This window comes from Prionailurus bengalensis, chromosome C2 (assembly GCF_016509475.1).
Source record: "Prionailurus bengalensis isolate Pbe53 chromosome C2, Fcat_Pben_1.1_paternal_pri, whole genome shotgun sequence".
In the NCBI taxonomy this organism is placed as follows: Eukaryota; Metazoa; Chordata; class Mammalia; order Carnivora; family Felidae; genus Prionailurus; species Prionailurus bengalensis.
In genome coordinates this window covers 87,522,114-87,537,248 of record NC_057350.1, presented here as the reverse complement: position 1 = coordinate 87,537,248, position 15,135 = coordinate 87,522,114, and the positions used below count along the sequence as shown (strand labels likewise).

General features: G+C 36.8%; 1 protein-coding gene across 4 annotated transcripts in view; it reads right to left on the bottom strand.

The window, feature by feature from the left end:
* Nucleotides 1-8,468, bottom strand: part of PEX5L (peroxisomal biogenesis factor 5 like) — a 228,911-nt gene extending 220,443 nt beyond the window's left edge. For 3 of the 4 annotated variants that reach the window (XM_043594839.1, XM_043594841.1, XM_043594845.1), the window contains exon 1: nucleotides 8,022-8,467. In XM_043594839.1, coding sequence (XP_043450774.1) covers nucleotides 8,022-8,042 — 21 coding nt within the window. In that variant the 5' untranslated portion in view covers nucleotides 8,043-8,467. Of the gene's footprint in view, nucleotides 1-8,021 lie in introns of all 4 variants that reach the window. The other variant, XM_043594842.1, reaches the window with a different exon arrangement.
* Nucleotides 8,469-15,135: the final 6,667 nt, after the last annotated feature.

Below are 15,135 nucleotides of genomic sequence, written 5' to 3'. Positions count from 1 at the left end.
CTAAAACTGAAAAGCAGAAAAATATCAATTTTTGTGACTAAATGCTAAACACCAAGATATTTGGGGATATTGAGCAGTTTATTATACTGTTTATTTTTCACTTAGATTTTTTTGCTTGTAATAAATATTGAAATAAAGAAAAATAGTTTAATGGAAATAGCACACTGGGGGAAGGCAGCTTTCCCTCAAGTGCTAGCTCTGCTAACTTGTGTGGGACTTTGTGAGCAATTTTTTTACTTTTCTGAACCTTAATTTCATCATCTGTGAAATGAGATGGTTGAACACAACACTTTCAAGAGTCTTTCAAACTCAGGATTTTATGTCCCCAAAACTGAACATGAGTGCAATTGTTGGAGACATAAGGAACTGTTAACCTAGAATATTCTAATGAGGACATTTGGATCCAAGATTATTCTGGTATAAAGATTAGCAACTGTGAGATAACTCCCAAGTTATTCAGAGAATAGAAACATCAAACAATTTGGAGAACAATTTAGTCTAGAGATCGTAAAGCTGTCTGAATAGATGTCTTTCCCAAGAGTTAAACAGTCTCACAGGCTTGGCATTGGTCAGGTCACATCTTGAGTAGTGTATCTTGCTCAGAGGGCCATACTTTCGTGGAGCCATTAAAACATCAAAAATGTCATCATGAAAAATTATTGAGTGAACTGGGTTGTTTATCTTGGAGAAGAAAAGATTTAATGGGATGAGGACATGATAATTCTCTAGCTACTTGAAGGTTTGTTTTATTCAGGTGGAATATAATAGGTTTTTTGTGTTTTCTCCAGACAGAAAAACTACAACCAACTGGGTGGAGGTTATGATACTGATATAAGGAGGAAACTCTATTCAAACATAATTGTGATAGTTGCTTTTATCAGCCCCTCTGTCAGGGACACCATCATGTCTCTGTGATCTCAGAAAGCTACCCAAGAATCAAGCTTTTTGCTAGGGTCTCAGTGCAACAAATCAGGCCTTGTTCTCCATGTAAATGTTTTCATATAAGTGCTTCTCAAACATCAAAAAAAAAAATATATATATATATATACACACACATACATATATATGTGTATGTATGTATATATACATACATATATATACATACATATATATACATATATACACACATATATATACATACATATATATATCAATCACTGGATATCTTGAGGAATTTCATTTCTGATTCAGTAGGTCTGGGGTGGGAACTGAGATTCTGCATTTCCAACAAACTCCCAAGTGTTTCATGTGCACATAATCACCTGCCCAATCAGATGTTACATTCCCATGTGACCAAAGGATATTATTCAGTATAAGCATGCATGTTACAGTTAACACCCATGTGAAAGGATGTAAAAAGATGTTTCACAACTCCAGCAGCTTCGTCTTCTCATGATGTTTAAATGTTTTCCTGTCTCTTTTTTCCTTAAAGAGCTTCCATATTTTCTGACCTTTACTACTTTTGATCATTTTGCCTACTGGCATGGCTCTGTCTACTTCTAGGTAGCCATGAATTAATCCCCCAGCATATTATGAATTTTGATTATTTTAGATCATTACTTCGACTATAACTATTTTTGGCACGACACACAGACATGCACACACAAACACATATACCATCTTATGGTGCTTTTTATTGGATTTTTTCCCACAAGGCATAATGGCCTAGGAACAGAAGCTTGTGTGTGCACAGGGACTCATGCCTACCTTCAGCTCTCTTCCCTTCGTTCTAGGCTTTGTCCATCTCCAAACAGGCATCTCACTCAGTAGCAACTGGGTAATGTATCCAGGGTCTTTTTATTATCACAGGAATTTTCATTTCACCCTGATACAATACCAGTTTTAACCCTCAAGACCATACAGAACAATTCTAGCCTCTTCCTGCATAATGATTCTTCAAGCATTTATATAGAGTCATCGCGGTCTCTTTGAGCCTTTACTTTCCAAACTAAACATCTCCAGTTCCTTCAATAATTAATCATATAAAATGGTTTGAATTCCTCTACCATACCAGTTGCTTAAAAAAATACACAAATTTTAAGAGGGTGTGTGAGAGTGGGAATTTTGTGGTTACCTAGGTAGATTTCTGGCATTACAACACCAATCATCTCTCGGAATCTTCATGACCTTATAGATCACCATATGGCATTCTATTTGGAAAAAAATTTTTTTTCACTACACCAAGTCCCACTTGCAGGGTTTTCCTGTTGTTGTTGTTGTTTTTATTGTTTTTCAGAGGAATCTATGCATGAGCAGGGGTTTGGGGGAGTTCTGTAAGCACCTTCAATGCAAATTCTCCCACTTGGCTCAGGTTCCCCCCATTTCAGAGCTGCTGGCAAGCTTCTATGTGTTACTCTTGAATGAAATGGTGGATAACTAGCCTCTTCCTCTCTAAATGAGCTCACTTTTTTTCATCTGTGCAATCTCTAACAGTGATTGCCTAAAAATTATACATAGGAATGATCATTTTAGTAAAATTTCACACGGAGAATAATAATGGTCATTTATCTAATGGAGTTTCAATAGAAGTAGTATACTGGCACTTATAAAGATCAGTCAAAAATGGCATACTAAGACAACACTGGCAGTGTGTTATATTATACTCTGAGGTCTCAACACTCAGCAATGATCTGGATATTTAACCAATAGGGTATTAACTATATTCCTGTATAATATGCTAATATATAAAACACAAAAATCTTTCTGAATAGAATGGGGAAAGAAGTTTTCAATTTGGTTTCCTTAGTAAAGGAGATGGCACAGGGAAGAGGGGTGGAAATGGGTGAGGTGGAGATGAAGGAAGGGGTCATTAACAGAAATGTAACCCTTAATTCATAGCACTCTGGTCTTGGTACCTGATACGTGGGTTACATGCTGTAGTAAATAAATTCTTAATTATAAAAAGGTGATACATTTTCAGAAACTTGGCAACCCCATTTCCTCTATCAGTGTATTTGAAATTATAGCATGTTTAGATGCCACAAAACACTCAGATTGGACTTAAGTCTCTTAATAAGGAAACATTAAAGTGGGGCTTACCTTCACTTGTAATGCAGGAAATGCACACTAGTTATTCCATGGGTGCATCAAGAAGTTAATTCTAGAATATAAAACCTTTAAACAGCTCTAGCTTATGCCTGTGTTGGCAACATGTGATCTCAATGAAAAGTGTGAAAAAGGAGACTGCCAGATGTTTTGACTACATGTGATACATCACACCTTAATGTTTCCTAGGTTGGCTGTAGTAATACTAGAGATTCAAGATTTTAAAATTAACAAGTTCTCTTCTAACTTTTTCTTAGTCTTTACTTTAAAAATGTGTTATAATCAAAACATTCATGTGCTGGAGGTTTTTTCCTTAAAACATGTGTTTTTAGGAAGAATGTTTATAAACCATAAACAAAATCTCAGAAGAACATATTGTGTGTCTTTTAGTAAGTGTATTATATAAACTGTTGGCCAATATGACTGGGGAATGATGTTTTCAGGTTAATCAATATTATACCATAAGTATTATAATTTTAAGTGTTAGAAGCTCACTATTACTCCCATATCAAGCATGATTTGCTATAAATATATCAGAAAGCACTTCAACATCTTGCTGGAGCTTGTGTCATAATTTGAGCATGAGCCCCACTGTACATGTATTTCCTTCAGCAGAATTCTAGTTAATACTATTTCAGACTATACATTCATTCAATAAATGAGTATTAATGCTGATTATCATTCATAGGAAGACCTTGAGGAGGTTGGGCAGGTGCCATTTGAGATGGGGGAAAGGGAAAGGCAGCAGCTACATCTGACCAAAACAACCAACCCCAGTCTCAGGTCAGCATTGCCTCATTTTCTTTAAAACATCCCCTCCAGGGGCGCCTGGGTGGCACAGTCGGTTAAGCGTCCGACTTCACCAGGTCACGATCTCGCGGTCCGTGAGTTCGAGCCCCGCGTCGGGCTCTGGGCTGATGGCTCAGAGCCTGGAGCCTGCTTCCGATTCTGTGTCTCCCTCTCTCTCTGCCCCTCCCCCGTTCATGCTCTGTCTCTCTCTGTCCCAAAAATAAATAAACGTTGAAAAAAAAAATTAAAAATAAAAATAAAAATAAAACATCCCCTCCAGCAAGCTAATCTTCAAAGATTCTCCTCTGAAAACGCAAATACCACTGCAGGGTGTGTGTATGTGTATATGTGGTGTATTAGTATTAATTATATCTTTGTTAGCAAAAGGTTGATAAAGGGAATGACAAAGGATAGAAAATGGTGGCATCAAGGAAGAGAAAATGGATCTTCTAGAGAAGTGGAAATACCCATGACAAATATTACTTAGTTTACAGTTTTGCTTGAGGGTCTCAATTATGACAAACTACTATTACAGATGTTGAAATAACATTTTATAATCTTATCTTGGATTGGCTTCTTATATTTGTTGTTTCTAGTGGAACTAAATGAATCTCCTGTGGCCAGATCTACTTTATTAGCATAATTCATGTTACCCAACCTGTTCCCCTTCATGAAGATTTTTTTTAAAGCTAAGTAATGTCAAAAATAAATACAAACACAAAACTCCTTTGGGGAAAACAAATAAAACGGCTACTTTAGAGCTGTTAATAATCTTACAATTATTGTCACTTAAATTTTCTTTAGTTAATGTCTTGTGAAGCCAGAGGATGTGGAATGTTTCCTTAGCTAGCTTAAGTAAATAAAAAAAAAAGTCTGGTTTAGAAGGCTCATAATGAAGATCAGTTACAATTACAATTAGATTTTTTGTTTGACTGCCTTCTGAAATAATTTTCTTTTATAACAAAAGCATTACTGAGGATGCTTCATTAAAAAAAAAAAACAAACCCTCAGTTCAAAATTGAAATTACATTGGTCTATATTTATACCTTCCCAGAAAAAAAAGTTTGGCTAAGGAAATATTCAGAGACATGTAATTATTTTGCTCTAATTGGCACTGTTAATTCACATGCACATGTACAAATAAGCATTGCAGTACAGAGCATACAGAGGTATTGAAAGGATTAAGACTGAAGGGTATCTAATAGGAATAAAGAGTTTGGTCTGAACTGATTCTAAAATATATTTAATCACCATTGGCCCTCTTGGTCAAATGGAAAAAAAAAAGTAAATCTAAAATAGTCACTAAGGAAACGAGCTTTGCTTAAGTTGCTTGGGTGATAAATTCCCCTTGGAAATAACTAGTGAGGCAGTTGGAAAACAGTGCAACTCTAGGGCCCTGCTCCTAAGAAATATACCTGTGGCATTTACTATGAAACCAAGAAATATATGCTGCCATGCTCTGCTTTATCTATCTACAATGGATGTCAACTTTTATCTTCAAAGGTGCTAGCAGAGTATGCTTTTGAAAGTCTGTGGCTTCTAAAATGAATTCAGGTTCTATGGTAAACTGGAAAATTAGCTATATGTGAAAGACTTAATAGATTTTATTTACAAAATCATTTAGTTGTAAAAACAAAGGCACTCCAGGAGTTTTTAAATTAAACTATTTTTTAAGGCTTCTTGTGAATACCTTCCCCACTCAAGACTGCCTATTTACAAACATTTTATTTTAGAATTTCTACAGAAAAGAGAAGAATTAGAAGGCACAGCAAATGATTGCAAATGTTTTTTCTCACTCTCATTTTAAGATATCAGCCAAGTAACACCAGTGTTTCAAATGAACTCCAAAGTTGGCAGAAGTGTTAGTAAATCTACTCATTCCTAGTCCAATTTACCAAATAAATATTCAGATTTTTAATCACAAATTAAAAAATTAAAAATTAAAATTTTGGAGTGTTTGGGTGATATGTCTGCTCCTTTGTGATTACCATCAGGGACACACAGAAAGATGGTGCTATCTCTGATAAGGAAAGCTTCTTTATTTACCCTGAATATATCAGCACAATGGAGATTTTGTCTACAGGCTCAATACTATTCTCTGGGAATGAGACTGGCCTTTTCAAATGTAAGCAAATATTATAAATCAGGTTGTAATAGGCATTATTTCTGGGGAAGAGGAAATCCCACTCAGATGATCATATATATCATTTAATAGCTACTACACTATTAAAGCCATAGAAGCTTTATATTTAACATTAATGGTCAATAGTAAATAGGGAAAAAAAGTATTGTGCTCTGAAATTTTGGCAAGCATATTGATTACAGTCTTTATTTAGTAATGTTTTCAAGTTAAGCTTGGCAGCAAAGATTTGTGAGTTTTACTGCAAGCCATCATATTTGCTGTTACAGTAGTGCACAAGCAAAAAAAAAAAAAAAAAACCGTGAAGTTGGGAGCATGTGAAGAATCTTACATATTGTTTATTCTTCCAAAGTAAAATGAAACCCTCAGACATTGTTCTAGGTGATTCAAGTTTCACTAACATCCTCCCTTGAAATATTCAGAAAACTGGGTTAGAATTGTTTTTGGGTGCCTGGATTTACCAGACTGTTGCTTCAATTCTTCATTCACAAAAACATATTTTAAACAACAAAAAAATAATGTGAAAAGTTTTTGTAAATTCCCCAAGTAACCAATTGTGAATTTTGTGTGAATGAGCAATTTTCTGAAGATTGACACTATTCAGTAAAACCTTCCTATTTTACTCCAGTGAAGAAACTGCTTAGGGATAATAAATAGATAATATAGAAAATTGTAAGTATCATTCTTAGGGACATATGAAACATAAAACTATAGTAATGATCCTTTGTTAATTTTTTCAGCAGTCTGAATTCAACATTTCTGAATGTTTGAATGCTCCTTTGTTGTTAAACTTTCCAATTAACGTAGCTTTAATAAGAAACATGTAGACCATATCTATTATATATACTTAGAAATATACTTCAGTGACTAATTATTGTCCATCAACTGTGATAGAATTCCATTAATAATTTTCAAACAGGATGATGTCAGTAATATGGGAAATGGTTTTGGAATTCTGATAGTGCTGATTCAGAAATCTTACAAAACTTATGACACTGATTATACCGTTTTATATAAAAATAAATTACAGTCTAAGAGAATTTCCCCACAGACTTAGAAATTAAATATTTGGTAATACTAAATTATGAATGAAATAACATATCTACCTATTTTCAATTGCTCCAAAGACACAGAAGCAACATCGTCAATATTCACACATGTTACACTAGTGTGAAGATACCACATATGATGACTATATTTGACCATCTTTGGAATGGAAAGGAACTCCAAACATCAAACCTGATGACTAAAGCATTTAGAACAGCAAAAAGAGCTCAGTTCATACTTTAGGAAGCTGAGTTAGTATTTTTTTTCCCCAAAGTGTACAGCTGCCTTTGTAAGGAAGAACCAACCATGTGAATGAGAACTGAAGTCAAGGTTAAAATAATTTTTCCCAAGAGAGTAGAGTGCATCAGAGAGAAGCAGAGGCTCAGCTCAGATGAGCATTAACAACCAGAGGCAGCATCTTCCCTGAAAAACATTAGAGTCTCTTGGACATATGTTTGAAATTCATCCTCCCAAGTCATCCTGTGACTGTAGAGATAGGTGACAATGTCCCACTCTCTGAAGGGGGAAAATACAGCACAAACCATTTAAAAAATTATCACTTTAAAAAATTATACAAAAGTGGCAAAGTGTTCTAACTGTCAAGAAACCTTTGCAGATGGTAAAGGAAAAGCTTTGTCTTTCTATTATTGTTTGCCCTTCAGTTGACATACATGCCGAGTTGCATCAATAGAGGATTACAACGGAAACACAGTCATCTCCAGGTTTCCTCTGTTTGGATTCCTTGATCTTGTTTAAAGAAACAGGCTCAGGGAATGCACAGAAAACAAACTTCCCCAATTGAAGTTCCGAGGTCGTTCCTCCCTTTCTCCCACCCTCAGAAACCTGTCTAGTTTACTGGACAGAAATGTCATGGTCATGTTGCACCACTTCACTTGTTGAACTGTGTGAAGGCAGCGCCTGACCGCAATAACTTAGTGAGCCACCTTGCTCTTAAATTAGCCCCCCAAGATTTCTTTCCAGTTCGGTGGAAATGTCTTACCTGCATGTGTCCCTGGTACATTCTGCTTCGGCTTCTTCAGGGCTCCCTGAGGCCGCCGGATGCTTTCCCTCGTGTTTACTTGCACACCAACAGAGGGGAGAAGACGGCGTGCACAATGTGTTCTCAGACGGTGCCCCTGAGCCGGGTGGAAGGCTCCAGGTAGCCCGGCCACTGTGGCCCCCTGGCCGCTCTGTAGGCTGCCGGGAACTGTTCTCCGCTCGGGGTGCTGAAAGCGGACACAGGAGAGAGCGCGGAGGAGATGAGAAGCCCAGGCGGCCAAGCTCACCCGCAGGCTCAGGTCCTGCTTCGCCGGGCGTTTCTAAAACTCACTCCGCCACCGAACTCTCTCGCTTCCGGCCGGGCTGCCTCATGTCTCTCTATCTTCGTCACGAACCCCCTTCTCCTCCCAACCCTGACGTGAGCGCCCACACCAGCCGCCGCAGCAGCTGCCGAGCGGGGCGCGCGCCGCCCTCCCGGCCGCGTCTCTGCCGAGAGGCCGCGGGGCCGGGCACGCGCGCGCGTTCCCGGCGGGCCCGTGAGAGGCCCGAAGGCGGTGCATGCACGCGGCCGGCAAAGTGCCCGTGAGTGGTGGTCGCGCAAGGCGTTCAGGTGCGGCGGCCGCTTGCACGGAGATTCCGGCACAGTAGATGGTCAGATGTAAGAAAAGTGGGAGGAAAATGCATTGTGTCTCCAGGGCCATCCATACCGACTGAGCCTGTCATCGCACAGACATAATGGGCTGAGCGTGGGGGTTTCCGAAGAGTTTACTTCTGTTCTTTTAATTTTTTTTTAAATTTTAATGTTTATTCATTTTTGAGAGAGAGAGAGCGAGAGAGAGCGAAAGAGCGAACAGGGGAGGAGTATAGAGAGAGGGAGACAGAATCCGAGGCAGGTTCCAGGCTCCCAGCTGTCAGCACAGAGCTCCATGTGGGAGTCCAACTCACGGTCCTCAGATCATGACCTGAGCCCATGTCGGAGGCTTAACCAACTGAGCCACCCAGGTGTCCCTGAGTTTACTTCTGTTCTGATTTAGCTATCACAAGTTACCTCCCTATTATTGAGTGAATAAAGACTCGCCCCACTCACCCCACCCTCAATTCATTTTTGAGCACCCTATTTAAAATTCCAAACCCCAGTCCCTAGAGGCCTTCCATGATTTGTTTTTTTCCCTAGCACTTAACATCATCTAATATCCCATGTATTTTACATATTTTATTTATTGTCTGTCTCTCTCTATGCAATGTTATTTCCATGCGATCAGAGAGGAGTGTTTCTGCTTTTGCACGGATGTATCAGCACAATATACCTCCTGCCGCATGGTTGGTACTTTAAAAATATTTGTTGAATGAATGGATCTTTAGTATGTAATATACAGGTAGAGTGCATTTAGATATATCTCAAGTTAAAGACACTGGATAGTTTTATGTAGCTTCTACATTATAAATATATATACAATATATACATGTGCATATATGTATATGTATATGTATACTGTGACTACCTAGTTTTGTTAGGTAATAAGATCTCCAATTACACAGCAACCGGCCCCCCAAGTTATATACAACATAATATAATCCCCCAAATAGTGCATATAGTATGATATACCTTTCATAAAGTTAAAAATATATCAACTCCCTAAGAACATAAATATATATCATGTACTATATGGAATATAGTATTCAGAATATTGGTGATCCTAGGGAAAGAGAAGCAGGGGAAAGAAATGGGGATGCATTTTATATGAAGGTTAATTGTCAATGTTTTAGCTATTAGGTTGGGTGGTGACTCACGGATGTGTATTATCCGATAAAAATTGCTATATAAATAAAACACAGCTATGCATGGACTAGTGAGGAGAGTGGCATAAATCAAAGAAATGATTAATCTAATCCAATACGTCTGTGGTCCAAAAACAATGGACTGACTGACCAACCAACCAGCCAACCACAAAATGATTAAGACTTCTAAAGGCAGGAGATGTGGATTCCTATTAGATTTCACCAGTAGTTAACTTTGGGAAATACCCTTTACCCTCTTTAGACTTCAGATTTTTTATATCCAAACCCTGCATGACAAACTCATGGTTTTATCCTGAAAATTGAGACATGTTCATAGGAACTGTAAAAGGTAAAGTACCACCTGTCTTATTGTTCTTTATAGGACAGAGAACTGGATAGGAGTCTGCAGGCAGAAATGCTAATTCCATCTCCCTACCTCACTGCTCTTTTAAGCAAGTATACTAATTCTCTACTTCCTCATTTAAAAATTTTTTGAATGTTTATTTATTTTTGAGAGGGAGAGAGAGAGAGAGCATGAGCAGGGGAGGGACAGAGAGAGAGGGAGACACAGAATATGAAGCAGGCTCCAGGCTCTGAGCTGTCAGCACAGAGCCCCACGTGGGGTTAGAACTCACAAACTCTGTGATCATGACCTGAGCCGAAGTCAGATGCTCAATCAACTGGACCACCGAGGTACCCCTACTTTCTCATTTTTGAAGTAAGGCAGATATCTTCCCAGCCTACTACACAGGGCTGCTGAGGACTGAATGCATGCAAAGGGAGTTGTAAATTATAAGCCACCATATATGATTATGTAAACAGACTTTTTTCCATTCCAGAGAAGATGAGTGACCATTTTCTGAGATGTCAAGCTCTACAAATTTAAAAGAAGGGAAATATTTATTGTAAAATGCTAGCATATTGGTATAAAGATCTTGGGGAAATTCTTCTGTTTGATTTGAAGGTGCTAGAATTCTATGAAGTAATAGTGGAGCCAAACTATTCCAATCCATTCTATGCTTCCTATTATCTAATGACAGATTCAAGGAGCCATCACAGCATGGCAACTACCTAGAGTTGGAGATAAAACTCAATATATCATTTAAAAAATTTTTTTAATTTAAATTTTATTTTAGAGAGAGAGTAGGGAAGGGGGAGAGAGAGAGAGAAAGAGAGAGAGAGAGAGAGAGAGAGAGAGAGAATCTCAAGCAGGCTCCACACATAGCCCAATGCGGGTCTCGATCCCATGAATGTGAGATTGTGACCTGAGCCAAAATCAAGAGTCAGATGCCTAACCAATTGAGCCACCCAGGCACCCCAAATGTATATAATTTATTAAAAACCTAAGTAACTCATTTAGTTTTCCCTACATTCACAAATCTCAGGAATGTAAGTGAATCTGTGAAGGCCTCCCTGTTTTCATTCATATTTATTAAGAACTTAGTATGTGCAAGTGCTGTGCTAAAGCAGAAATACATTGATGAATAAGACCATATCATCCCAGAAAGATAAACTTACCTAGACTTTTCTTTAAATGAATAAATAAATCAATACATAAATAAATAAACAAACAAACCTCTACAGAGATTCCACAACTTCCCATTTCCCCTCTCTAAAAGTTTACATCTAACCTCTTCTAGTCAAATATTTCCCCTTCAGTTTTGAACTTTAATCCTCTTCACAGCACAGAAAGTTCCTTCATAGCTTATAAATAAAAGCTTTGTGAGCAAAATCTTGACTATTAATCCAAGTGTCAGTATTTCAAGATACTTTTGATTCACAGAACCAGCTAGCAATTTATACATCTTATTTGGTTAGACCAAAAACTGCCATCCAAATTTAGGATTTTGGCTAAGTAATATGGTGTTTTGGTGCAAAAAAGAAACTTTCATGTGCAAATAGATATACCAGTAGAAAATCCATAAGATAAAGCAGGTATGAACTGTATTCCAGTGAACGCTAAGGATTTTATGATACACCTAACAAAAAGCTGAATCATAATATAATTATATTTGTGCAAATCTTTTTTGCTATGAATTGCAAATAGGTGGTTTTTAAAAGATCTTGAAAGGAGAAAATGTGCATAACTTTCTCTATCCTCTGATTTCAGTAATGGTGAGAAAGTATCTCTTTGTGTAATCTTGTTCACTCCAGGGAATCATAAGGTAAACTGACATAAGGCAAACAAACCAGAGATACGGCAGTTTGGAAAAGGTGTGGTTCTTTTGGAACAAAGACAAGTGGCAACACCTATGTGTCTGCCACTTGGATTACCAGAAGTATTTGAATAAAAATGGAAAACTCTGCCAAACATCTAAATGCTTTATTTGACCTTTCACAGGATTTTCTAGTTTTCATATTAAAAATTAGAATCATGGAAAAACAACTTTGAAGATGAATTGGTAATATGTGTCAAGCTCAAACAATACCATCATAGGAAGCAAAATAAAGTCTCTGTACACACTGTGCAAAGAATGGTTACTAATGAATCTTTTCTAACCAGACCTGTACACAGGTATAGAATTCACTGGCCTTAATACCACCATTAGCAACAGTCGGACTTAGAAGTGGCTGGGCTATGATTGCCCAGCTAAACTCAAACTCAAAGTAATTCATATTATTAAGGCATGCAATGCATCTGAAGAAAACAAAGATAATTTACATCTCATTCCTTTCACATTGTTGTTTTGCAGCCTAAAATGGGCATGATTTAATACGAGGTCCCAGTTCCAGAAAATAAGTCTCATTTTAAATTCAAAGACCCTTCCTACTCAAAGTGTGGTCTACTGACCAGTAGCATCAGTCTCCTGGGACTGCAGACTCTCTTGGGCCCCATCCATGACCTGCTGAATCAGAATCTGCGTTTTAACGAGAACCCCAAGTGCTTTGTATGTACTATCAAATTTGAGCAGCAACTGTGGCCTAGGTGGTTTATTTATTGATGTAAGTGTATGGCAAAGCTAGCTCTTGCCTTTTGCAATGACAGTCATGAGCAACATCAGTAGCAAGAGAAAAGCACAATGCATATTCTCTTCTATTTATAAGATAATCTCACTGTGTTTTCAGTGGCCAGAGGACTTGATATAAAATCATAGCACACTCAGCTTTCTTACAGCAAGAAATGTGCTAATACTGCTTTTAGTTTTAATCATTATAATTAAATTAAAGAGTTGAGTGGTAGCAGAATACATTTTGTATTGATCAAGTTAAATTTTATTAATAAGTGAATCCTCATGCATTTTAAATGCCTATTGAAAATTCAGTATTATTAAATCTTTTAAAAAGCTGAGTAATAATGATGATGTCAGTATGCTTGTGGACTTAAAAAAAATCATTAATAATAGTCTTTTGGTGGTGATTCAACCATTCTTTTATAATCTGTACAATTCAAACCCTGCTGCTCAAAGATGGTGTAGGAGAGAACAAAAGTCAAAAAACTGTAGACCCAAATTAAAATGACTAATTGGTTTTTATTGTTCAATCAGAAGGAGGAACATTTTGTTAAAGTTTGCCCACTTGCCCTTTCTGTGTCTTTGACACATTGAATGGGATTAACTGGTGTTCAGGGCATTAGACCTGGAAAGAATTTTGGAAGCCCACACAGCAGACCCCAGGCTGCCAGGGGGAATTATGATTGAAGAAAAGTACATGGACTCTGGTGACTAGGAGATGGCAGCAATGTTCTTCCAAATGAATAAACAACCTGGAGGCTTCAGAGTTGGGCTTCCTATTAAACCAATTTAGGAAATTACACTAAAATAATTTACATTTGTTTTTTCTTTATGACAATATTCTTTCAGCAATCCAATATTGCATTTAATATTAAATGTACTTTTGAGAATTTCCTAGTCCTGGCGAAAAAAATATTTGCAAAAAACCCCACAAATGTGTCTTGCTTTTGACTCTTCCTTACTACTCTTACTACTGCCATCCTACCACAGACTCTTTAAACTTGTTACCAGTCTCAAGGCTACTTTTATCACCTCCACCCATCTCCCATGCCAGTCATATTCATTGCAGCCAGACCAATTTCATAAAGACCAGCATTGATCATATTTACTGCTCAGTTCAAAAACCTTATTGGTTTTCTATTGCCTACTAATATCTAAAACTTTAGTTTTTTATTCATAGTCATGGAATATAGTTTGCCACCCAAAGCCATATCTTCTTCTAGTGGGAGGAAGAACTGTCTCTGCTTTGAGGAACTCTCTCTTCCCCACTCTTGCCCATTTGTGTGGTGGAAAACATTTTACTATGAGGCGTTGGGGGTGGAACAAATGACCCTGGCTGAGTACAAAATTTTCTTAATTCATAAAGTTTTTCCCCTGTTTAATTATTTCAGTGCTTCTTTACTCATCAGGTGTAGGCAGATAGAGACAAGGACCCTGTTTTATTTTGTGTTTTGTTAAAATAACTTATAACATGTTAAGTGTAAAAAGTTCTCAATAATAATTAAATAACATAAATTATTTTAGAAGTATTTAGAACAGTATAAAATCTTTGAAAATAATTTTAAAATGATTTACTCTGAAGGCACATTTCAGATATATTTTTTTAAAATAAAATATTAATGAAACTGCTGATTTTATGTAGAATCACACAATGCTAAGGCTGGAAAAAAGCTTATAGTTTCTGTGGTCTGACTTCCTCCTTTCTCAAATAAAGATTGTGAGGACCAAAGAAGTCAAGTGTCTTTTTCTTGATGTGCTTTTACTGATGTGGAACAAGTATTTCTATTCAACACTGCATAAAGGAATTTAAGAGTATGATCAACTCAAAGTATACTAATGGTGATAGAGTTCAGTTTATGCCACAAAATGCTGATATCTGAATTAAAAGAAATGAATTAGTATCCTATGAGAGGAAATGCAATGAATGAATAGTTAGACTTAGGAAAATCTAACTATCTTCAAAGGCATTTTAGGAATGTTATAGGACCAAAAGTTTACCTTATTTTAATGGAAATTATTTTGATTCTGCAGCTCATGAAGAGAGGGAATTCAATTTTTTAAAGAGTTCATGTTAGAAGAAGATAAACAACATTAAAACAATTACAGAGGTGATATAATATACAAGGAATGAAGAATTATTTCTAAGGTAAACCCATAGTTCTAATTCTTGTTCAGACAATTCTATTTTCTTAGATTATCCTACTCGCATATATCTACTGTTACAATAGATGGTTGTATGGGGGAAAATAAAACCTTAAGCCTATTTTGAAAGAAGAAATAATATTCGATATATGTAATGCAGATGGGTAAATGCTTGTTAAACTATAACTTTAAAAAAATAAAATAGTCTTGGTATTTATAAAAGCTTATGGTATTTTGTAGCAG